General features: G+C 41.3%; 2 protein-coding genes across 6 annotated transcripts in view; both read right to left on the minus strand.

Moving 5' to 3' along the window:
- Nucleotides 1-249: 249 nt before the first annotated feature.
- On the minus strand, nt 250-23,562 carry LOC139919649 (complement factor I-like). The gene is made up of 18 exons (XM_078281783.1): nt 23,549-23,562; nt 15,880-15,967; nt 13,977-14,185; nt 13,487-13,640; nt 13,069-13,135; nt 12,331-12,511; nt 11,362-11,504; nt 11,098-11,208; nt 10,860-10,979; nt 10,193-10,243; nt 9,689-9,709; nt 7,689-7,831; nt 4,272-4,375; nt 3,506-3,610; nt 2,555-2,730; nt 1,474-1,575; nt 1,148-1,296; nt 250-318 (listed from the first exon to the last, which is right to left on the minus strand). Exons 1-18 carry the CDS (start codon nt 23,560-23,562, stop codon nt 250-252), a joined length of 2,007 nt encoding a protein of 668 aa, XP_078137909.1.
- Nucleotides 23,426-25,070, minus strand: part of LOC139919648 (protein NLRC3-like) — a 28,650-nt gene continuing 27,005 nt past the window's right edge. For all 5 annotated transcript variants that reach the window (XM_078291635.1, XM_078291640.1, XM_078291636.1 and 2 more), the window contains one exon: nt 23,426-24,203. In XM_078291635.1, the coding sequence (XP_078147761.1) occupies nt 23,674-24,203 (530 nt within the window). In that variant the 3' untranslated portion in view covers nt 23,426-23,673. The remainder of the gene's footprint in view (nt 24,204-25,070) is intronic.

Consider the following 25,070-nt stretch of genomic DNA (forward strand, 5'->3'; position numbering starts at 1 on the left):
CAAACCACAGACATGAGCTTGATAACCATAATTAAAGCTTTTATTGATAATAAACAATTACAGCGGCCACAGGCATACAGCTGTAGCCATGGTGATTTGTAAATCTAATCCATGTAAATGTGTATATGGAGGAAATCTAAAATCTTAGTCTAAACTGCATTAACCATCTGGAGTCCAATTGTAGTCTAAACAACTAGTTGGCTGGTAAAATAGTGAAAGTGGTGTGTGTGTGTGTGTGTGTGTGTGTTATCAGGAGTTGAATCTGGTGACAGCAGGCCAGCCTGTGTGCGTTCTGATCCACTCATAGAAATGAGCGACCTATGAGAGAGAGAGAGAGTTTGGTTACTTCTTGAAGACAGTAAATTGACAAGAAGTACTTGGACCCACAGACAGTATTGTCTGTAGTTGTTGGACCCACAGACAGTATTGTCTGTAGTTGTTGGACCCACAGGCAGTATTGTCTCCAGTCAGCTGTCAGTTGAAGCAGCGAGCTCCGCTGCCTCCCAAAACTGTTTGTCAGAATATCTCCAAAAAAATCCAGTCTGTGAAAACGCTCTGGAGCACGACCGACATGTTTCTCTCCACGAGCCGGAAAGCAGCGGCACCGCACCGTTTCCACTCAGCGGATCGTTTTCTACCGAGCTCTACTGTTTACAATCTGACCCGACCTCTTCAATTAAACTTCAATTAATAGCCCGGGCTTTTATTTGCTTCAAACACTGAACTCAACCGGCCTACATTTGGGACAGGCCTTTAATTCCTTTCGCACAAAACTCTTGCTCAGCAAAGATGGGAAATACCATCAAATTGTTTATTTAAACCAGTATCGTACCAGTATTTTATAGCCCCTATCAAAATACCGGTAGCCTACCTACCTACTGTGCCGCCATGGCGATCAGCAAATGTGACTGACGTTTGAATGCAAGTAAAAATAAATAAACTGCTTTTCAGCGTCAATGGCAACCGGCTTCTAATTGAGACCGGCCTTTATTTGTCAAAACGTGTAGCCACCATAGTATCTTACCATTTAGCTTGTACGAATAAATGAGTTAGTGACATATATATGGAACGTAATTGAATATAACTCATTGGATTTGCCCCAGAGACAGTTTCAAGAAGTTCCCCTGTGTGTTTACACACAGCCTACCTGTGTGTAAACCCCCGGGAAGCCCGGCTGGCCGCAGCGTTCCCCCCAGCTGACGATGCCCCACAGGTAGGAAACTCCCAGGTCGTCCTCGCACACCAGAGGCCCGCCGCTGTCGCCCTGACACGAGTCCACACTGCCGTCCAGGTCGCCTGCACACACACACACACACACACACACACACACACACACAAACAAACAAACGCAAATACAAACGCACACAAGTTTGGTACCTTCACACATCATGGAATTTACAAAGCAGCTCGTTTAAATGTGTATATAGTACATCCGCCATTTACACACACACACACACACACACACACCCCTACCTGCGCACATCATGCCCGGTTTGAAGCGATCTTTGTAGAATCTCTGGCAGTCGGCGATGAGGGAGACGTTGGCCCAGAGCAGCACCCTAGCTGCCCGACCGTCTGCAGAGGGATTTAATGATTAGTACTCACTCAGTTAGTTAGTAATAATAAGAATAATAAACTGTATTTATGGAGCACTTTTCAAAACACAGTTACAAAGTGCTTTACAATTTAAAAGGGAAAAAAAGACTAGAATAAAATGAATTAATAAACGCATACATGGTAAGACAACTGTAGAATAAAAACCAGTGACTTAAAATAGTTTGATACTTTAAGAAACTAACTTAAAATAAGTATAACAAAAGAAAAAAAAGATGCTAACTATGATTCATTATCAAACCAGCTAACCAACCAACTGACAGACTGAGTATTAAGCTACACTTACAATGATCAAACTAACTAGCCAACTGATTAATTAATTGACTAATCATTTAAGTATTTACCTACATTTCTCATGATTTATCTAACTGGCTAATTGATTAATTGACCAATTAAATAAAATGTTAACCAACAACATCAAAAGTGTCACTAAGTAATGTTTTTCCCGCCCCATATCGCAAACAAACCATAATATATCCGTGCGGGGTTTCATAGGCCTGTTGATCAATGATCTTTGAAAACTCACTTTCCAGAGTTTCAAGACACTCTGAAAGTTCCTGTTTGCTGATAGAAAGAATATATATTTGTTAACGTTCCTTTCATTATATAATGTCTTGACAACTAAACTGATTAACTGACTGTCTACCTTAATGCTGGACTCACTGACTAGAGCTGAACCATTAGTCAACTGACAGAAAATGAATCTGTTAATTGATTAATCGTTTTAGCCATTTATCGAAGTTTTACCAAAAGATATACCAAACATTTGCTGGTTGCACCTTTGCTGCGTTTCTCTGTTTCATATTATAAAAAGAATACTACGTACCTAATTATCTACCTGCCTAAACCACAACCTACCTACCTACCTATCCGCATTATCTATCTGTCTATGTGTGTGTGTGTGTGTGTGTGGAAGCTGGTGGTGCTTCAGTGTGTTGACCTGCGGTGCGTCCCCATCCAGAGATGCTGCAGGTGTGGTTTGGCTGGAACAGCTGGAGGCTCCAGGGAACGCAGACGGCGCTGATCGCCGGGTTTTCCACAAAACACTCGTCAGTGAACGGAAGCTTCTCCAGCTGCAGCAGAGCGATGTCGTTCTCGTAGCTTCTGGCGTTGTACCTGGGGGGGGGGGCGGGAATAGTTCGCTAGTCTTTAGAAAACAAAGCTAAGAAAGTGAAGGTAATTACAGAAATTTAAGAAAATAATGAAAATAAGGATAAAGTCAGGAAAATAAAGTAAAAAGTAAGGAAAGCAGTAAAGAAAATAGTCATGAAAGACAGGAACAGTAAGTAAAGAAAGTAACTAAGGTATAATAGGGAAAAAACTGAAGTAAAACCAGCAGAGAACATAAAAAAGTAAAGACAGAACATAGCGAATAGAATGTGAAAAAGCTAAAGAAGGTTAAAAAAGTAAACAAGGACACAGCCAGTCACTGTCATGCCTCCTAATGGCCACTAGAGGGCAGATAGGATCTAACTGAGGAAATGAAGGGGTAAAAAAGTAAATAAAAATGAAGAAAAAAGTAATTTCTATGTAATTTTCATAACTGGTAGGTGGGGGCATAAAAGAAGGTGGTAAAAAAACAGAAAATAAAGAGTAAAGAAAGTGAAGGTTAGACATTTTTTTTCGGATGGATGGATAGATAGATAGATAGATAGATAGATAGATAGATAGATAGATAGATAGATGGATGGAGGGATGGAGGGATGGATGGATGGATGGATGGATGGATGGATAGATGGATGGATAGATAGATGGATGGAGGGATGGAGGGATGGATGGATAGATAGATAGATAGATAGATAGATAGATAGATGGATGGAGGGATGGAGGGATGGATGGATGGATGGATAGATGGATGGATGGATAGATGTATAAACAGATGGATGGGTACTTGGGGTGTATGCGGATGTCCTGGACAGGAACAATGTCGGTGGTGTTCTGAGACCTGTCCTTCCTCCACAGAGAAAACTTCACCATAAACGCACTGGGGTTCGGCCTGGGAGAGAGAGAGAGGGGCGAGAGACTATTACTGCTACTAGTACTGCTACTACTGTTATTGCTGCTACTACTACTGTTACTACTACTACCACTACTGCTACTACCATTTCAACTATACTGCTACTACCACTTCTATTGCTACTAAACTGCTACTACTACCACTGCTGCTACTACTTCTTTTACTACTGCTACTACCTATACTACTACTGCCACTCCTACTTCTACTGCTACTACTACTACTTCTAGGACTAGTACTGCTATTACTACTCCTACTAATACACCTGCTGCTGGTACTGCAATTGCTTCAATTACTATTTCTAATGCTACTACTGCTACTAATAGTGCTGCTACTACTACTTTTGCTACTACCACTGCTACTCGTATTAATACTGTTACTGCTGCTGGTACTAGTACTGCTACTGCTTCTGTTACTACTACTTCTGCTAATACAACTGCTGTTACTACTAGTATTATTACTAGTACTACTGCTATTGATACTACTGCTAATAGTACTGCTGCTACTCCTACTGTTGCTACTGCTAGTACTAGTATTACTTCTGTTAATACTAGTTGCTGTTAATGCTAGAATTTCGACCGTTACTTCCGTTCTAGTAACACAGACACACACACACACACACACACACACACACACACTATACCTGACACAGTGTGCAGCAGTCAGCACCCAGCAGTTTCCTATATATGCTCCTCCACAGTCGATCTTCTTATACTCCACTATCGCAACCTGCCACTGGATCTGGGTCTACAGACAGACAGACAGACAGACAGGTAAACAGACAGACAGACAGACAGACAGGCAGACAGGCAGACAGACAAAGACATATGCTCTGATGAAGGCAGAAACACGTCAGGTGAAAAACTCATTTGTTACATCATTGTGACTTTAAAGCTGCAATAAGCGATTTTTCTGACCACCAGAGGGCGACATAACCCGCAACACATTTGTAAATAAAGCACAGCAAAGCCACTGCACTACGGAGGCCCCGAAGGACAAACTGTGCATAAAGGCTAACAGCTAAGCTAACCGCACCTACAGAGAAGTCTCACTGGTTACCAGTCTCGCTTTGCCAAATTTTTCTCCCACTGAAGGTTACATGTCCCACAATGACAAGTGAAGAGGTAGGTAGCAAGTCTCCTCCCTCATTGTTTAAAAGCGACGCTCTCCCCCTCCCATCACTGAAAAAAAACCTCGTAATGGCAGAATCGAGCGAGTAAACAAGCAAGTGAACAAGCTCAAAACTGTGGAGATGACAGTGGACCAGTGGCGGACTCAGGCTGTTTGAAGGGCAGGGGCGAAAAAATAAAAAGGGCACCTGCTGCACGACATGGGGCCCCACCAGCGCGCAAAAAGCTATGATGCATCATGTATGATGAAATAGTCTTCATCCTTGATTAAGATTAACATTATGTTATTACGCGATCCAGATTAAAAGTATAACCACACCTCTATGATAAAAACACACAGGGAACTATAAACCTTTTAAAATGTTTATTTCACAAACACCTCCGAGGTAAAACACAGTAACTACATCTTAGAAGGTTACTTTACAACTTGAATATAGTCTATTATCGCGCAAAAAAATATCATGCCACAGAAAAGCATTAAGTAATAGCCCACTGTAAGAGATTGTAGGCTATGCCATGAGGTCACTATAAACTCACCGCTGAGTAGGCTATCACAAACACACTGTAAGTGCCAAAAAGAATATAGTGATTTTTCGTTAGGGATGCAAAATGAAATGGTGAATAAAAAGAATATATGAAAATTGCACTTAGGTATCACCTTCAAAATAACAAAAAAGCTATCAACTCCATAATCCCAAAATGTAAACACTTAGATTTATAGGCCAGGGAAGGATTTTTACACTTCTGCTTGATTTCCAAATTGAGTCCACAGGTTAGCATAGAATCAGCTAAGCAAGGTACCTGTTTAGTTAGCTAGCTCCTTAGCTAGGCATCTAGGCTAAAAAATGTGATACAGCTATCTATAAAAGCACTTGCAGTGTACATAGATTAGTATTTAGTAATGCATCATTGGTAAAACTCAATCTTTACAACTTCAAAGAAAGCTTGCTGTATTACCTACCTCACACACTGTAGCAGGATGTCAGGGTTACAGCTCAGACTGTATTAAGCCCCCTCTGACATCTGAACATTATAGAGGGGGCGTGGCTAAAACTGAAAACTTAAATGGATGGAATAGATGCAAGTTTTTAACCCTAACCCTAACCCTAAACCCTAACCCTAACCCTAACCCTCAAATACAGTTAACCTAACACAATCTAACCTAACCTAAAGGGTACATTGAAAAATAAAAAACAGGGACAGTGCAGATGAGATTACATCAAAATGCTAGCTAGATATTAGCCTAACTTATCGGCCCCTTGCAAAAACGCAGAAAAGATTTGTTAGCGGCCATACAAAGTGTTTTGAATGTAAGCAGGGTTTGAGAGGTAAATTCAAAATGTTATCAAAGTATTTGGCGGCACCCACTTTGAGAAAGCCTGCCCTAGAGAGGGCACGTTGCAGGGGAGACTGTAGGGCACTGCATCTCATTTTCTTCACTGGGATTTTTTTCTCTCCATTGCAAGGGCACTTCATCGTGTTTTCTCACTTGGAAGGGCATCTAAGAGGGCACTTCATGAGTTTTTCATCAGAAAGGCACCTGTAGGGAACCTCCAGTTTATCCCATTGTAAGGGCACCTGTATGGCACCACATCACATTTTCTCCACTAGAGGGGCAAACTTCCCCACATTCTCACACATGTAGGGACACCCTTTACAGCACTGCATCACATTTTATCCACTGGAGGGGCACTTCTCCATTAGAGGAGCACTTCATCATGCTTTCTCACCTGTAGGAGTACCCTATACTGCAATGCATCCCATTTTCTCTACTGGAAAGGGCACCCTTTGGGACACTGTCATGTAGGGGTGGCATAGAGGGCACTTCATAACGGCACCCTTTTCCATTGGAAGGGCACCCATAGGGAATGTCAAGTTTAGACCATTGTAAGGGCACCTTATAGGGCACTGCATCACATTTTCTCCACTAGAAGGGCAATCATTAAGACACATTATCGAATTATTTTGCTCTAGAGGGCACATCATCATAATTTATTGCATGAAGGAGCACCCTAGAGGGCACTCAATCATTTTTTTCCCCATGTGAAGAGCAGTCAATAGGGCACTTCCTCTCGTTTTTGCCACTCTAGTGGGCACTTTAGCGACGCTTTTTCAACCATGGGGGCACCGGGGGGGCAGTTGCCTTATACATCTCCAGAGTCAGGAAACGGGCAGGAAAGATCACTGCAGACCCATCACACCCTGGACACAACCTGTTCCAACTCCTCCCCTCTGGGAGGCGCTACAGAACACTGTACGCCAAAACAAGCAGACCCAAGAACAGTTTCTTCCCACAGGCCATCACTCTGATGAACACTTAAATCAGGCATACAGTGACAGAAACCATCCCTGCGCAATAAACCTGTAACACCTACCTCATGTATATAATTACCCCCCCCCCATCATCATCTGTGCAATATCTGATTTAAAGAATTTGATTCTTGATTCTTGATTCTAATGTGTATAATGTGTAATGTGTGTATAATGTATGTAATGTGTAATAACTCATGTATATAACGTAACCTGTTACACTAACAACTCCATATTTATTCCAGCATCTTTGCACTCTGCACCATTGCACTATTGTCCTTCACTTACAAAGGATATTTGTACATAGTAGTTAAATGTTTAGGTTTACCTCTGTTCATCTTGTTGTCCTTGTTTTTAGCTGTATATCTATTCTGTGTAAGTATATTGAGAGCAACGAAAAACCAGAGTCAAATTCCTTGTATGTGTACATACTTGGCCAATAAAGCTGATTCTGATTCTGATACCTCTTCACTTGTCATTGTGGGACGTGTGACCTTCAGCGGGATCAAAATCAAGTCATTTCTGTCAAAAATCGCTTAGTGCAGCTTTAACAGACATGCCAATAAAGATACTGAAATCAAATTAGAGAGACAGACAGACATGCAGTGTGTCTAACTGACCGGTTTGGCCGGTATTCCTCCCACCACCCTCTTCACTCGGCTGCTCCTCCCTCGCTCCTCCTCCTCCTCGTCATCCACTGTGGTGGAGTTGGGAATCCCACAGTACAACTTGGACTCCAGATGTTGTCTGTTGGCCCTCGTCTCTACACACACACACACACACAACAAACACACACATAGTTTTTACTTCTGCTACTAGTCTTACTAATATTACTATTAGACTACTAGTATTATTTGTAGTACTACTGCTGATACTACTAGTACATGTTGGTAGTGATGAATTCAGAAGGGTAGGACTGCTGCCAGTACAGCTCAGAGTAGAACAACAGAAGCTGCATCATATGTACAATATTATCAACGGGTATGCTCCTCAGTTCTCAAATAACAATGGTCCATACTCAGCATAACTATAATACCAGGGTCAGTGTGCGTTCATGTCAAGTGCCTCGAGTGAATAATGTAGCTAGAAGTTCCTTTTTTTATACTGGTGCCATGTTGTGGAACAGCCTTCCGTTACACGTCAAGTTTTTAAATATGAGAGGGGCTTATAGAAGTCAGATTAGGACTTTTTTATGGAACAGGGTAACAGATTTATAATGAAATCTGCAATGACATTGTTACTTTAGCTGTCCTTGTTTTTCTGATGTAGGAGTTATTTTTTATCTTGTAATGGTGGTGATGTGTTTTTGGTTTTTCAGGATTGTGTTTGTTTAGTTTTTATGTTCAATGTCTTGTGCTTCCTTGTGTTTTCTTTGTCTTTTAACATCTTGGGACCATGTTGGAAATAAGTGTTTTTCACTTTAACATGTTATCCTTTGGATTTTTTGTTTTGTTTTTTGTTTACTAATCCATAAATAAAATCAATCAATCAATCAGTACTGCTGGTAGTACTGATACTACTACTACTATTACATATAGTACTACTCCCACTACTACTAGTATTGATACTACTGACACTACTTCTAATACTAGTATACTACTACTATTACTTATGCTACTGTAACAGAGGAAAATCACATACCTTATTTTCCTATTATATTTATTTTCATTTACATATTTTATTTCCAAAGTACGTTTTTTCTTGATTTATGCATTTTATTTTACCAAAATCCCTCACTTTGGTTTTATTATAAATGAGTGTTATTATTTTGATTTCCGGCGCCATCTGGTGACGTTGCGGTGTATTTCTGCACTCTCGTCAGTTTACATCTGATCTGACGAGAGGTGAGTCACGTTCGTATGGGCAGCGCCACTGAGACGATATGGTTCATAAAATAAAATTTGTTTAAGTGTATAACGTTTGATTATTTTATTGTAAAGATGTATCGGGTTGATACTACAGGTTTTCAGTGTATGTTTCACTGGTTTTTATAGATTTTTCGCGGAGTTTGACCGAGTGAGAGGTGTGCATTTTCTTGCTAGTGAAACGTGCTTCGTCATTTTTGCCTGTCATAGGTTGAGTATTGTGTGTGCCAGGTGTGACAAGGACCTTTTGCTTTTCTGTCAAACTGATTTACACGTATGTGAATGATTACACAGGAACAGTTATGAAGTATAATTGTTATGGTATCTCTTTTGTATTGATTATTTTTGTTTGTATCCTTGTTCTTGGGGTATTGTTGTCATTTTGATACAACCTTTTGTGTACTTTAAATACATTTTATTTGTTTAGTTTCAAGTTTACATCTGATCTGACGAGAGGTTGAGTATTGTGTGTGCCAGGCGTGACGAGGACCTTTTGCTTTTCTGTCAAACTGATTTACAGAAATAAAAGATTATCGCCTGAAGTCGTGGTATGCTGTGATCACTCGTGCACCAGAACACAATGCAGTGTAGCTGGTTTGGACCGGCTACACTACTACTACTGCTACTAACACTAGTACTACTGATACTACTGATAGTGCTGATGCTACTACTACTGCTACTAACACTAGTACTACTGATACTACTGATAGTGCTGATGCTACTACTATGTTTTAAATGTAGTTTAGGTTACATACCACTTTTAGGAGAGATGTACTCTGAAAAAAAAAAAAAATCATCATCCATCATTCATCCTCAACAATACTGACCAGTTATGTACAGTTTACCACTTTAATGAAAACATGTCATGTCATATCACATGTATGTGATATGATTGTTAACACTGAAATAAGTGGGTTGTTCATGGTGGCGTTGCCATGGTAATAACTGTATTGTGATGGTAGATAGCATTAAGCCATGGCAGTTTTATAGGTTGTCAAAGTGAATGACTGTTGCAGCGGTAACATGCGCTGCCGTGGTAATTAGTGCCATTGTAGTGCCATGTACCTGTGTTTTTGAGACGGGTAGAAAAAGGGTGCGTTGCCATGGTTGTGGGAATGCTACCATGGTAACAGGTATTTGTGCTGCTTTGTGCAAATACTTATGCTGCTGTTACTACCACTTTTACTACTGCTACTAATACTGAGTCTAGTACTATTAAGGATTACATGGTGTGTGTTGCCATGGTAACTACACTGTACCTACGTTTCTGGGAGACTGGTAATATGTTACAGTGTTGCCATGGTTGAGTCAGTTACCATAGTAACAGGAAGTGCACCCCACCACTGTCGCTGTGTGCCTGTGTGTTGGTGAAGGGATTACATGGCAATGAGTTTGTTACCATGGTAACGGGTAACATACCTGTGTTTTTGAGTCGTTTGTGCATCTCTGTTGACTCTGTGGACAAATAGGAAATAAATGAACAATAACATTTAACACTGTTTTCTGCAGACTTCTTCCTAAAGTTCATTATTTTCCTCATAGCGCTCTACACTGCCCCCCAGTGCCAAAGAACAGTAACTGCGTGACTAAAGCGCATTTTATAGTCGAACGTAAGGTAAATGTAATGTAAAGTGCAAATGTAAAGAACATGGCGGCGCTTACATTTAAGTTTTTATACTTCTGTGTTGATGTGCATGTAGCATGTCGTTGAAATCCCACACACAGGATGGTAGTGTTTAAAAGAAAAAATCACATTGCACCAAAATGAAACTATTATGGATTCAACTTTTTAATATAAAATTTAAACCCTAGTCAGGACTTTTTAAACAGAGTTTTTGCCTGTGAAGGGCAGAATAACCATCTTGGCTAAATTATTAGTGTGTGTGTGTGTGTGTGTGTGTGTGTGTGTGTGTGTCTCACTGTGGTCAGTCCTTGTGTTTCTCTGTGATTCGTCCTTGCCGTCCAGACAGTCGATCATTCCATCGCCGACCGCCTCTCTGGACACACACACCCCCGTCCTGCAGTGGAACGCATCCTTCCTGCATCCTGACACACACACACACACAAAAACATACAATCAGTCACTTTGTGAGACAAAACATAGGACATACCAGGTGATACATCTGTGTGTGTGTGTGTGTATGTGTGTGTGTGTGTGTTTTACTCTTGCAGCACATCTCATCACTGCGGTCTCCACAGTCGTCAACTCCGTCACACGTCTGGTTCAGAAACACACATTTGCTGTTCACACACCTGAACTCACACTCCGCTGCCTCTGGAACACACACACACACACACACACACACACACACACACACACACACACACGCAGAAACACAGAAACATACAACAAGGTCACAACACTGCAGCAAAACCAGCTTGGAAAGACAATAGAAAATAATACATTTGGACCAACAGAGGTACTGACCTTGTGTTGCCTGGTAACAGGTTGCCGTGGCGACCTTCCTGTTGCCGATCCTAGCCGCGTCATAGATGACACACTCGGCCAAGGATGTCTCGTAACCTTGGCAACGGACACTCACACAGCTCTGTGGCAACACAGAGCTGTTCCTAGGGTTGGTCATCAGGGACTTGAACATTACGAACCCTGCTGACGCTGCCCCGCTACACACACACACACACACACACACACACACGCTTGAAATTAAAGTTAATAAAGTACTGCTTTGTTGTCATCATTATTGATAGCTGTAATGTTATGTAACCCCCCTCTGGCGGCCATCTTGGAGGTCCTCAGCTCTGTGAACAGCTGACTGTGTTTCTGTCGTCTCAACAGAATTGATCAGATGGTTAATTTCTGTCTGTTTCTGACTGAACTGATCATTTCATCACTGATCCATCTGATTGATTTAGTGTTTAGATAATGTCAGCTTGTTAGCTAGCTACCATCACTGTCTTGTTGTTAACACATCTGATTAGCACACTAGCTAACGTATCTAGTAGCAGCTAGCGTTAGCATGTTCACATTAACATCAGTGTGTTTGCTGGCTAGTTAGCTAGCTAACAGTTTGTTCGGGTTAACTGAGCTGACTCTTCTCAAGCTACAACTCAGAGTGTTTTGGAGTAGAGACTAGGGCTGGGGCTTTTTAAAGATTTAGATTTATTTATTTTATGCTTAATTGACAGAGATAGTGTGAAAGGGAGACAGGAAGGTATGGCAGAGAGAGAGGGGAGGACATGCAGCAAATGACCGTGCGCCCCAGATTTACACTTTATTAACTAAGACACAATTCTACAGTGTTCCTCCATCATGGAGACACAGCTGGCTGGGAGCCGGTTTGTAATGCAGCTGTTAATCATCTGTATTTGCATATATTTATGTTATGTTTATGTTATGTATGTTATGTATGTGTATAGGTAAAAATCCATCTCTCACAGTGGGTGCTTGTCCTCCTTGCAGGCCACATTAGCAGCAGCCATGTCCCACAGCTTCAAACACACCAGCACCTCCTTTTCCTCTCCTCCTTCTGCTCCTGTGCTCCCACTACCAGGAATGACAAGCCTCACCACTCCTGTGTCTCTGTCTATTGAGCTGCTTCCGACCCCAGGAAGACTAGCTAATGGGGATAATAATAAACAAACAAACAAACTGCTGAACTTTGGATCATCCACTGAGGAGAGAGATTGAGAGACTTAAAGCATTTCTGTGACACCGGCAACCACCTCCTATTATCATTTGTTAGCAATGCTAGCACAAGTCAATGGGGTATGAAACCAAAACTCTAAAAATCACATGCAAGCCATTCCATATACTCACACAGCTGTAGTAATTGTTAGTTCTATTGCACTTGAATGGGATTTAAAAAAAAGCAATGGTTTCGTACCCTATTGACTTGCACTAGCATTGCTAACAAATGCTAACGGGAGGCTGGTGCTGATTTCTCAGAGACAAAAGCTCTGATGTAAAAATGTTTTGAACGTTACAATAGTGAGCATGTTTAGATCAATAGGATAGGCCTCTCTAATCACTGAACCTTCCCTTTAGGTCCCTATGGGGAAATTACAGTGATAACAGGAGGAAAAAACACTATAAAGTAAAATGAATTCTCTTTAAACTAAGCATTGACCACTACATGACAACGTGATGACATGGTGTGTATCTCTGACAGCTCACCTCTCTGACAGTTTTCCCCAAAGTGGGACATGAGCGGCCTCTTGGTCCGACAGGAGAGAGCCATCGCCTGAAAGACAAACAGGTTGACACAGTTTGAAAAAAAAAAATTTGCACCATGAGGATTTACGTTTTTATTTAACCAAAAACACACTGTACATTTCTTAAATCATATATTATTTATAATGGATGTTGTCATTGAAGTCAGTCAGGCCTTAACAGCCTCCAATGTCAAGTCACGATGACATGAAAAATGACTTTTACAACTACAGTATATACTACAGGTATGTAAGAGACTAATTATATGTAGGTCCAAAATTGCCAAACCTATCTGTTAAAGTACCATACGAGTCTATATCTGTACTAATGGTCATCCCAGTGGGCATTTAACCCCCCTAGCTCGATGGCTCCATGTGTTTACCTGGCAGTAGGAGAGGTACTGCCTGCCGTCCCGCCCACAGACCGGGGCCACGCCCTCTCTGGGACACTGATAGGGCAGTTTACAGGAACAGTGTCCGTTGATGCAACGCTCCCACGGAGGACAAAACACCAGGTCACATGACGCACGAGTGAACCTCGTAGAAAGAGAAAGGGACAAACACTAAACAACATAGAGATAACTGCAATGTAAAGGAAGATAAAGAATAAATGAACGAACATGAAAGGACTTGACATTAAAATGACCAAACGAATGATGCATGAAAGAAAGTAAATGCATGAAAGTAAGATCGAAAAATAAAGAGAACAAAGCTGAAGTAAAATAGATCTAAAAAACAATAACATGAAAAAATAGAGCAAACCACTAAAGAAATAAATAAAAACACAAGAGCATAGTAGAGTAGAGATAATAGAGTACAAATGAAAGAAATAAAAACATAAATGAACAGACCCAGCCAATCCGCAGCACCTACTTTTTCTCCAGACACTCCGTAGATCCCAGAAACTCATCTGTGTTATGGGAAGCCGGGGTGGGGGCGGGGCTAGTGGTCACGGGGGCGGGGCCAGTGATCACGGGGGCGGGGCGAGTGGACATAGGGGCGGGGCTAGTGAACCACGGTATGATTGGCTGACGTTTCTGCTGCTCCATGGGTGACGGCTGGTCCCGCTCCAATGGACTCTCCTGGAGGAGGAAGTAGAACACAGTAGAGTTAGAATACTAATACACTATAATATAACATGTAATATATTATACTGCAATTTTAACACTGTACTTTACTATGATGTACTGTAATCTGCTGTAATGTACTATGTTACATTATACTGCTGTGTACTGTACTGTAAATATAAAATACTACACTACTGGACTGTAACATACTATACAATACTGTAGTATACTATACTATAGTATACTGTTCTGTTTTGTTTTGCACTAAAGTTTACTACACTAATACAACATACTGTAATATTACAAACTAATATCACTGATATTATTACTATTACACTAATACTAAACTTTACTATACTGTACTTCAGTGTACTACACTTCAATGTTATCTACTGTAATATACTACACTATGTTACATTGTGTACTTTACTATACAACACTGTTTCTAGGCTTATCCAAAATTTAACATCGCGATGCTGTCCTGCCAAAATATTGCGATATACTTTATTATTGGTGTTTGCTGTTTTTTTTTTTCTGGGTGTTTTATAGGTTTTCTTGTTTTTTGGCATTTGACATTATTGACTAGCCTGTTACACAAGAATGTACTACACTGTAACATGTTATAATACATTATAGTATACTGTATTATACTGTACTATACTACACTGTACTACAATATATTTCAGTAATATGTAGTGTATTATACTACAGTTAAACATACTATGCTATGACATATTGTAATACTCTATACTATACATAGTGTTCTGTTCATATTTTACTGTAAAATACTCTACGACAGGCTTGGGCCTTTTGTCTCTGTGGTAAAAACTGTAAGCAGTTCATATACGCCCCCTGCAGGCCGCTCAGGGTTCACACCACAGGAGTCAGCTGTGAGCTGGTTACCTCCGCCAAGGAGGTTGTGTTTTCGGTGCCATTTGTTTGTTTGTTTGTCTGTTTGTTTCTCTGTTAGCAGGATTACGGAAAAACCACTGGCCCGATTTTCATGAAACTTAGTGGAAGGGTGTAGCATGGGCCAAGGAAGAACCCATTACATTTTGGAGCGGATCCGGATCCGACTCACGAACAAGCAATAACAGCACGAACCTTGGTGGAGGTCTGCGCTCTTCTGGTTCAGTCTGATTTTAGTAGGAAGAAAAGTAGCGAGAAAGCAATTTTGTATCTTTAATTCTAAAAGCTTATTTTGCTTCATATCCTTTTGAGTTGCTACTTTGTTTAACAATTTCCACACAGAATTAAAACCTTCACTTAAAGACCAACCAGTGTGATCGACAGCCATATAAACGGTGAGCAGCTGCGGCCTGAATGAAGAAATGATGAAGCGTGTTGGAACTCATTAGATGAGTCCAGAAGTGATGTTTAGAAAAGTTACTTTTTGCAATATTGTACTATATTAAACTACACCACAATGTTACTACACTACAGTATAGTAGGCACTATAATACTGTACTGTACTGTACTGTACTGTACTGTACGTATTATACCAATAACATATGATAAACAAAAGTGATAAAAGCACAAAAAAGTCCTACAAATACAGAGAAAGATAGCAATAGCATGTTAATGCACAGTTCCAACGCTGGGAAAATTGGAAAAAAAAACTAAATGGAGGAAAAGCAGAAAAGAGTGCAGGGGCCAACTCCAGCTTGTATACCATACAGCTCCATGCAGCAGACTGACAGTGAACTCACCGTGTTGCAGTTAGAGATGAGAAGAAACATGAAGAGAAGAGAAACTCCAGCTGATCTCATCCTGACCAACAGAAACACCAACAGGCTGCTGTCTGCCAAACTTTAGCTTTCGACGAATACTTTTCTCTTTTCCTTTTCCCAAAAATGCATTTATTCTCTTCTGACTGATGGAAAAACAAACAAATAATAAAATACGTGTCCAGAGAAGGAAGTGAGACAGTTACTCTCTCTCTATGAAAGAGTGGTTTGACTGACAGATGTCTTTTCTATTTAGAGCAGTGATGTCATCAATCAATCATTAGCTTGTCTTGTCAATGTGGACACACGCACAAAATCAGTCTGTGTCCTAGATTGGTTCAGTTTATTGATCATGGAACATCACTCATCAGTGTTTAAGTGTGTGTGTGTGTGTGTGTGTGTGTGTGTGTGTGTGCCTGGGGGTCAGGGGGGGTTTTCACGTGCATGTGGGAAAACCCGAGCATCGGATTCCAGTAACTTACAACAAAAATAACTTCATCACACACACACAACATAAATCTAGGAGTTTAATGTTCAACGTTGTTTCAACAAAACGTTTCAAAATCCTTGTGTACTTTGTCACAGATAGACGGGTCACAGCTAGACTAACTCAGGTAAACAGAAACACAGGGAGGAAGACAGGCAGCTCACATCCGATTTTTTGCATTGTCTGATGTTCTTTCAACTGTGAAAACCTACATGTTGTTTTTAGATCAGATTATTTGTAGATGATCTGAAATATAAAAACAAGATAAGAGTCTTACAGCCTCGCGACACTGCAGTTGTGTTCCTGCTGGGAATCGAACAGAGCGTCTGACCGACAAAGCGATCCATAGATCCCCTGCTGTCACGGGGCTAAGAATTATGAAAAATAATTTACTTACAAAAAAAAAAAAAATACCGTAATTCCTCTAATATTGGCCCGGGCCTTTATTTACCTCAACTGCAGAGGGTACCAGGTCTTTATTGGAAGCAGGCTTATATTAGAGACAGGCCTTTATTTCTAATTCCCTCTGTTTGATAAGTATATTTGCTCATATTTTAGTACGAAGTTTGATTTTCTGACCTGCTTCTGTTGGGGTTCGTTAGGTAGCCGTTTTTTTGTTACTGCAATGCATTACGATAATTACGGTAATCAACGACGGCACGCTCCAGAGACTTCCGCCGGCCGAGCCGTCTTGTGGCACTTGTACGTTACTACAAACTACAGTTACAAACAGGCAGCAGGAGTTTACCGGTATCCACCGTTGTTTGCATGTAAGCTGAAGCTAACTGAAGCTAACTGAAGCTAAGAATAGAATCTATACAGTTATATCATATCGGCGTTTATTTCGATGCACGAGCTCAGTCCACCTGACAGCCCTCTGTTCTGTCGGTGGAGAGAGAGACACAGACAAGCATGGAGGGATAGCTGGGCGCTGATGTGTTCCCGGTGATCCGGCCGAGATTTCGGTGGGGGTCCGGGGCTCGGATCGGGAGGATCAATGCGGGCCGTGGGCGCGGTGGAGAGGACAGCGGCAGAGAGAGGAGACGGACACGGTGCAGCCATATACTGGTTTTGACCTAGTCTTGTTTCCTTTGTTTTTTTCCCCGGCCTGTATTTGAGGCCGGCCTTTATTTGTTCTTGTCGACCACGGCCCCAGCCATTATCGGAGTCCCAAAATATTGATTCAGAGGATTTTATACCCTGACAAAAAAAAGAAGAAAATACTGTACATTTTTGTGTGGAAAAAGTAATATTTAAAGAGTAACTACTCAAACCCAAATCTGTGTAAAGCCTGACATCTAATGGTAAAAACCATGCTACTGAAATGGCCATCTGCTATTGGCTGATCTTGTTAGTCAGGCTTTACACAAATTTGGGTTTGGGATTTAGTTACTCTTTAAAAATAGAGAATATCGGCACTAAATAATTGTCCACAGCTTTAGTCTATTGGCCCTAAAAAACCCCATAGAGGACAAACTTTAATACAGACAGTAAGAGAGATCAACGCTGTCAGACAGAATTTATTTGGTTCTGAGTTTGGAATAGACACCGACAGATCAACAGAAAGACTTCATACTAACAACTACATTAATATACCTTTGGTTGAGTAACATATGACATAACTTAATAACAAATAAAAAAAAAACAACTAAAGAGTTTCAGTCAGGCTCCATGAAATCAGAAGCAGATTTAACTTTAAACACGGTTCACACTGAAAAAAGGAATAACATTTATAACCAAACACGATCCAGGTTTTCCACGTGATGGAAGGGTTGAATTTGCTTCTGACTGAATAAAAAAAATGGGTGTTTTTTAAATCTAAATACAGATTTAGACTTGCATCACGGGAATTATCAATGCGGTTGTAACGCATTTTCGACAAATCAGAATGCTTGGATAATTATCATTTATTACAAGCTAAACATAAAAAAAGAAAGTCTGGTAAAGATATGGGTGAAAGAAATCTGACAAATCCAATCAAATGTGTGATATTTTAAGGTGTAGCTGTCACTAACACACAATAGAAACACAGACATGTCCGATCTAAATTATCAATACAAATCAATCAGAACAGTACATGATCCGTCAAATCAGTTGATCAATGTAAGTCATAAATCTTTGTGGTGGATCCATTCATGTGTGTTGTTAGTACTTACGTTTGAATGATCAAATATAAATATTACAGTTTAAGACCTTTTCATAGTTTCTGGAGCCGCAGTCCAAAAGGAAAAAAGTAAGATGAGTAAGACAATATTCTCAATTTTATAAGTATCTAGTTAGGTGTGTCCATGTTATGCATATAATTGATAAATTTGTAATTTTCAGTGATACATTACAGGCTGCTTTTGGATTTCGTTAGATACCCATTTACAGTCAAGTCAGCTAGTTAAGTTTTATATGGCGTGTTGATTATATACCAGGTTATAGTTTATGTCACAGTAAAATATGTTGCATATCATGATGACAATGGGCAAATGCTAGAGTCTCGGTGCTGACACTTCAAATCTCCCGCCTGCAGTAAACCACAAATGAATCAAATCACGTGCATCAATGGAGTTCAGAGTGGCCACTGTTTGTGTCCTTGAGTGTAAAAAGGCAACTAGCAGAAGAATTATGGCTTTAGAAATGTATTGAAGATTTTTACACACGTTTAAAAATTTTTGACAATACATTTTGTCATGTACTTTACAGTTAATAAATACTTACTGATGCATTATACACAAGGCAGGAAATTGGTTGGTCCACCAGCCACAGTCAGTGACTGGTAATTCCCCCAATTTACTGGCCACTTTCAGTAATTTAGCAGCCGGATGTTAAGACAAGACTCACAAAATTTTGTTAAACGAGCGCAAACTCCAAAACGTAGATTACATACACAAATAATGTGAAGATTCGGTTCCTCCACCATGATAGGATTAAGTAACAACAGCGGGAATTGGACTCTACATTATAAAAGGTTACGTAATGGTTAGGCAAGAGTTTAAAAAAGCAAAACAGTTTGGTTAAGGTTAGGTTCAGGTTTCTCTCATGGTAAAAAAAAAGAAAAATATTCTTTAAAAATGAAAACTTTTATCGAGTTAGGGTTAGGGTTAGGGTTAGGGTTAACCCTAACCCTAACCCAACCTCCACACCCTTATTTTACACCGAACTATTTCAATATCAAACTACTTCCTGTTTCTCTTTCTAGTTGTCTTCTCCACCCAATCCTTTCTTGCTAGGAAAACACATTTCTCTCACTTTTCGTGCACAGAGCGAATTCTTTGCACTTAAAAACATCCTGCTCATTTCAGGAAATTTTTGCGACCGGTCTGCAACTAATATTTACCAGTCTTTGTCTGGTGGCTGGTGGTTCTTTCCCACTCTGACTGTACACATTTCATACATTTAGTATAGTGATGTATTGTACAGACACTGGAATGGTGTGTGGAGACTTTATGGAGCCACAATCCGGAATGAGGAGATAACACCAAATAACATCAAAATTTTGTATCCCTTAAAAAATGCTTCCCTGGCGGTGTGTATTGTTTTTAATGGTGGCAGAAATGTGCTTAAATGACAAGTTAACTTATAAGAAAGAAGAAGAAAATAAAATCACAAACAAGCGTGATCGCCGTTCATTACAAGGCAACAAGGTAAGTTACTTTCGCTAGGCTACTTTCATTCTTTGTAGTCTTGTGTAATATTTTAACACTAGAAAGGCCAAGTCAAGTTCAACTTTGTATTTTAGAAATATCTCAGCTTTCAAATGTCCATCCATGGATGGTAGAGAAGTGCAGAGGAAAGACATGAAGCCCGGCAGAAAAGACTTGTCAGGTCTGCTGCCTCGTGTCTCACTGTCTGTCCTTTCCTTCCAGACTGAAGAGTGTGCGATGGAAGCAGCTGTGGTGAAACAGGAGGTTCTGGGTCCTCTGTGAGGACGACCAGCGTGAAAACACTCTGTACACAAACTGCTCCTTTCATTTTAGATAATCAACTCGTCGTTGTTCTTTTTAAAAATAAAATGTTTATCACATGGTGTTGGTGTGTTTGTTACTGCTGATAACTGCACAGTGTTGATCCAGTGTTTGATAAACTAAATTGTACATGCAGGCAAGTAGAAATGCATTTAAATCTAGTATATCTTGTTACACATTCTTCAACAAATCTATGAAAACAACTTTTAAAAATATTGGTGGCATAAAAAGTGTATTTTTAAAATTTTCTTTACAATGTCAAAATGCAGGAAATTAGATGAAACTTTAATGATCCTTGTGGGGAAACCAGATCACTGAAGCGGCAAATAGTAACAGGATACAGCAAGAAAAATAGAATATGAATAAGAATAGAGCAAATGGGGGCATTAAACATGCTGTCTGTTATCCTTAATAAATATATTCAAATCACAGATGTACATAAAGTACAGAATCAAACTAGAAAATGTTACTTCCGGGATGAGCGACACATGATCGACCAATCACAGCGGGCTGAGGGATTTAGGACTTTTCTCTGATGCTGCAGTCAAGTCATGTTAATGAGTTTTATGTCATGGCAGCCGCCTGGCTCCTCTCTCTCTCTCTCTCTCTCTCTCTCTCTCTCTCTCTCTCTCTCTCTCTCTCTCTCTCTCTCTCTCTCTCTCTCTCTCTCTCTCTCAGTGTGGGGAGGTCCCGCACGTGGGGAGGTGTGTCCGTCAATCAAGCTGACTACTTATTCCCTACTGTGCCTGCAGTCCTTGTCAGATCGTAGTTTCTAGTGTGCTGTCTGCTAGCCGCTAGACTGTTGGTTAGTGACCCGTCTTATGAACGAATACGCTTTAAGTCAAGCTAACTCTAGAAGTTCTAGCCATAGTTTAGATTGTGTTGTGTGCCTGCTGTCCGAGTCTGACTCCTCGTCTCCTTGTCACAGACTGCCTCCGCTGCCACTCTGCCTGGTCCACGCCAGCCACAGCGCCTACAGCCTGACCCAAGCCAGGGGACACCGCTGCTCACCCCGCCCCAGCTTCCACTCCGCCTGGTCCACGCCGAGCCACCGCTCCTACAGTCCAAGCCAGGGGACGCCGCTGCTCACCCCGCCTCAGCTGCCACTCTACTTGGCCCACGCCAGCCACAGCTCCAGTGCCCGACCCAACCCGACTCTTGCCCGAACTGTTCTGTCTAAATACACTGCTTGAAAACTAAGCCCCTGTTTGCGTGTCTGTCTTTGGGTTCCCCTGAACTCGTGTCAGTACGATCTGACCAGAATGAACCCAGCAGACGCCGATTCGATCCGCCAAGCCATCTCAAACCAGGGAGCGTTAATTGGGCAACATGATCAAGCGCTACGAGATGTCGTTGAAGGTTTACGTGATTTATCTGCTAATGTCGCTAGCCTGCGAAGCGAGCTACACACATCTGTAGTTCAGGGCCAGTCCCCCGATGATTTAGCTGCGCCAGTTTCCAGTGCTGACTTACCTACTGCTCAGACGTTTCCTCATCGTGAGCCCCATGTTCCCCAGCCGGAGCGATATGACGGAGACCTGGGCTCCTGTGGTTCCTTCCTCCTGCAATGTTCCTTGGTGTTCGAACAACAACCTCTGTCCTATCCTTCTGACCGTGGCCGTATCGCTTTCCTCTTGGGATGTCTGAAGGGAAAGGCGTTGGAGTGGGCGCGTCCGGTGTGGGAAGAACAGTCACCCATATGCTTCTCTTACGGAGCCTTCTCTCGGGAGATGAGGAAGGTTTTTGATCATCCGGTTAAGGGCAGGGAGGCTTCGAGATGGCTGCTGTCTCTCCGTCAAGGTTCCCGAAGTGTAGCGGAGTTTGCCATTGAGTTTAGAACTCTCGCTGGAGCGGCTGGAACGAGGCGTCACTCCAGGAAGTATTCCAGTATGGCCTAGGTGAATCCATAAAGAATGAGTTGGTTTCACGGGAGGAGCCTGACAGTCTTGATGCGCTGATTTCTCTTGCCATTCGCATTGACAACCGTCTCCGAGAACGCCGGAGGGAGAGGAGCGGCCGTATTCCGTTTTCTTCTCGCCGTTCACCGCCTCGTGCCTCTTGTTTTCACCCGAGGCCCGTCGACCCTCGAAAACGCCCGAGAGCTGCCGAGGAGAGAGCCGACTGCCCAGCCGGAGCCGATGCAACTCGGGAGAGTTGCATCGGCTGTCACTTGTACATTTCTACTCAAGTTCTAGTGTTGAAATTGTCGGCTGTGTACGCCCGGTTCTTATTTATGTTCCATTTTATGTGTTGTCTTTGCTGAATCATATTACTGTTTGCTGCTGCAACAACCCAGTTTCACCGCAGGGATCATTAAAGGATAAATCTGTTTATTTTCAACCTGCGCCTTATTTTCCTGGTTTTTATATCATGACGACTGACTGTGTTCAAATTATCACTTACTTCACTGTAGAGCTTTGTGTAGCTCCAGTTCAGTGGTATGGGGCGCCAACTTACCTCGTGAATTTCACGGCATGAAATGCATTTTCATCGACAAAATCCCAAAACACCTTGTTTGATTTCGTCCACAAAACGTAGAAATACTTCATTTCTTGCACAAAATTGAGTTTGTGGCTTTTAATTTCCTGGACGGTAGTGAAGACACTATTTTCATTTCATGGATGAAATAATTACATTATTTATTTAGATTTATGCATTATTCATTAATGTATTTATCTAGATTTATGCAAATGTTTTAACAAAGTCTAAGATATTTAAAACATGCCGGATTTCAATCATCGTGCTTTTACGCACACACAAGTTTTAGTATTAAATAATAATGAAATAACCAGAATTGATACGATTTGTTTAATGTCAAATGTCACACACTCATCTCCTCATTTATACAACTATGGAACAAGATATTGGTTTATTTTAGGAAAATTATAATCACGTTAAGTAAAAAAAAAAAGGTCAATAAAAAGTATAAAATAAAATGTTTGAAACTGTGCTTGTTTGAAACCAATATGATCAAACAATGTTAATTTTAACTTAAATTGTTGGAAACATGATAGATGTTTAGCTTGGTGTGACATTAATAAAATACCAAACAAAACAAAGGTCTAAAGGAAAGATATTTGAACCTGTCAATCATCAACAACAGACTGTCAGGCAAACAACAATAACTTGATTCTGTCTGGTTCAATATCTCATTCATTTCATCTTCCAAATAAAATATCTGGTTTCTTGTACATGTGATGTGATTACAAACATTAATATTCTCATTTTAAGGCATAGCTGTGTGTGTAGGTGTGTGTGTGTGTGATCCTGTACAGAGTGAATATCATGTCAGCAGCTGTCTTTGGTCAGCAGTGTGAGTGTTTCTCTCTCCCTCCTCTATCTGACAAGAGACACTGAGGAACCAGACGACCAAAACCTGAACCCAGGATAGAGTGGTTCAGTGAATGTGGAGTGGAAGGTGTGGATGTGGATCAGTGTGTCAGAGGAAACTCTGTAGAAGGACAGAGAGCCAGCAGGCCAGTCCAGATACACTGCTACTCTGTCAGAGTAAGAGGAGGAGATTCCTGTGGATACTGATTTCTTATTGTGCCAGGCAGAGTAACGATCACCAGAGCAGCTCAGACTCCAGGACTTTTCATTCCATCCAAGCCTGCTGTCATCACTCCACCCTCTCCTACTGATTCCTCTGTAAGTCACTCCTATATTAACCTCTCCTTTCCTCTTGACCTCCCAGTAACAGCGACCAGTCAGACCATTTCTACACAGCAGCTGAGACCAGCCGTCAAATCTCTCTGGGTGATCAGGATATGGCTGCTTCTCTCTCACTGCCGTCACCTTTCTGTTGTCTTCAGACAGGAAGAGCTTTCTGTGTGCTGTGTTTGGGTCCAGTGTGAGTTCACAGGCATCTGATAGAGAGAACAAGACACAATACAGAAACTATTTTTATTCTAATAGAGCTGTTTATTATTTGTTGATTTATTAACACTTTGACCTTTAATTTCTTAACAGTTTCATGATGACACATTATATCAGCCATCATCTTCATTCACAGTAGGACTTGAATGAATAGATGTCACAAACTGCTGTGTAGAGGGACTTTCCATGTAAGCGGTTGAATGTTTGCTGCTTTGTTTTCCTGAATCAAACTACCGTATTTCCTCTAATAGTGGCCTGTAGTCAATTAAAAGCCGGGTCTCCGATAATGGCTGGGGCCGTGGTCGACACGAACAAATAAAGGCCGGCCTCAAATACAGGCCGGGGGAAAAAACAAAGGAAACAAGGCTAGGTCAAAACCTAGTATATAGCTGCACCGTGTCCGTCTCCTCTCTCCGCTGCTGCCTCTCCACCACACCCACGGCCCGCATTGATCCTCCCGATCCAAGCCCCGGACCCCCGCCGAAATCTCGGCCGGATCACCGGGAACACATCAGCGCCCAGGTTCAGTTAGCTTCAGTTAGCTTCAGCTTACATGCAAACAATGGTGGATACTGGTAAACTCCTGGTGCCTGTTTCTAACTGTAGTTTGTAGTAACGTACAAGTGCCACAAGACGGCTCGGCCGGCGGAAGTCTCTGGAGCGTGCCGTCGTCGATTACCGTAATTATCGTAATGCATTGCAGTAACAAAAAAATGTCTACCTAACGTACCGTAACAGAAGCAGATCAGAAAACAAGGAGGCTTCGTACTAAAATAGGAGCAAATATACTTATCAAACAGAGGGAATTAGAAATAAAGGCCTGTCTCTAATATAAGCCTGCTTCCAATAAAGGCCTG

The sequence above is a fragment of the Centroberyx gerrardi genome, chromosome 23, assembly GCF_048128805.1.
Source record: "Centroberyx gerrardi isolate f3 chromosome 23, fCenGer3.hap1.cur.20231027, whole genome shotgun sequence".
Lineage (NCBI taxonomy): Eukaryota > Metazoa > Chordata > Actinopteri > Beryciformes > Berycidae > Centroberyx > Centroberyx gerrardi.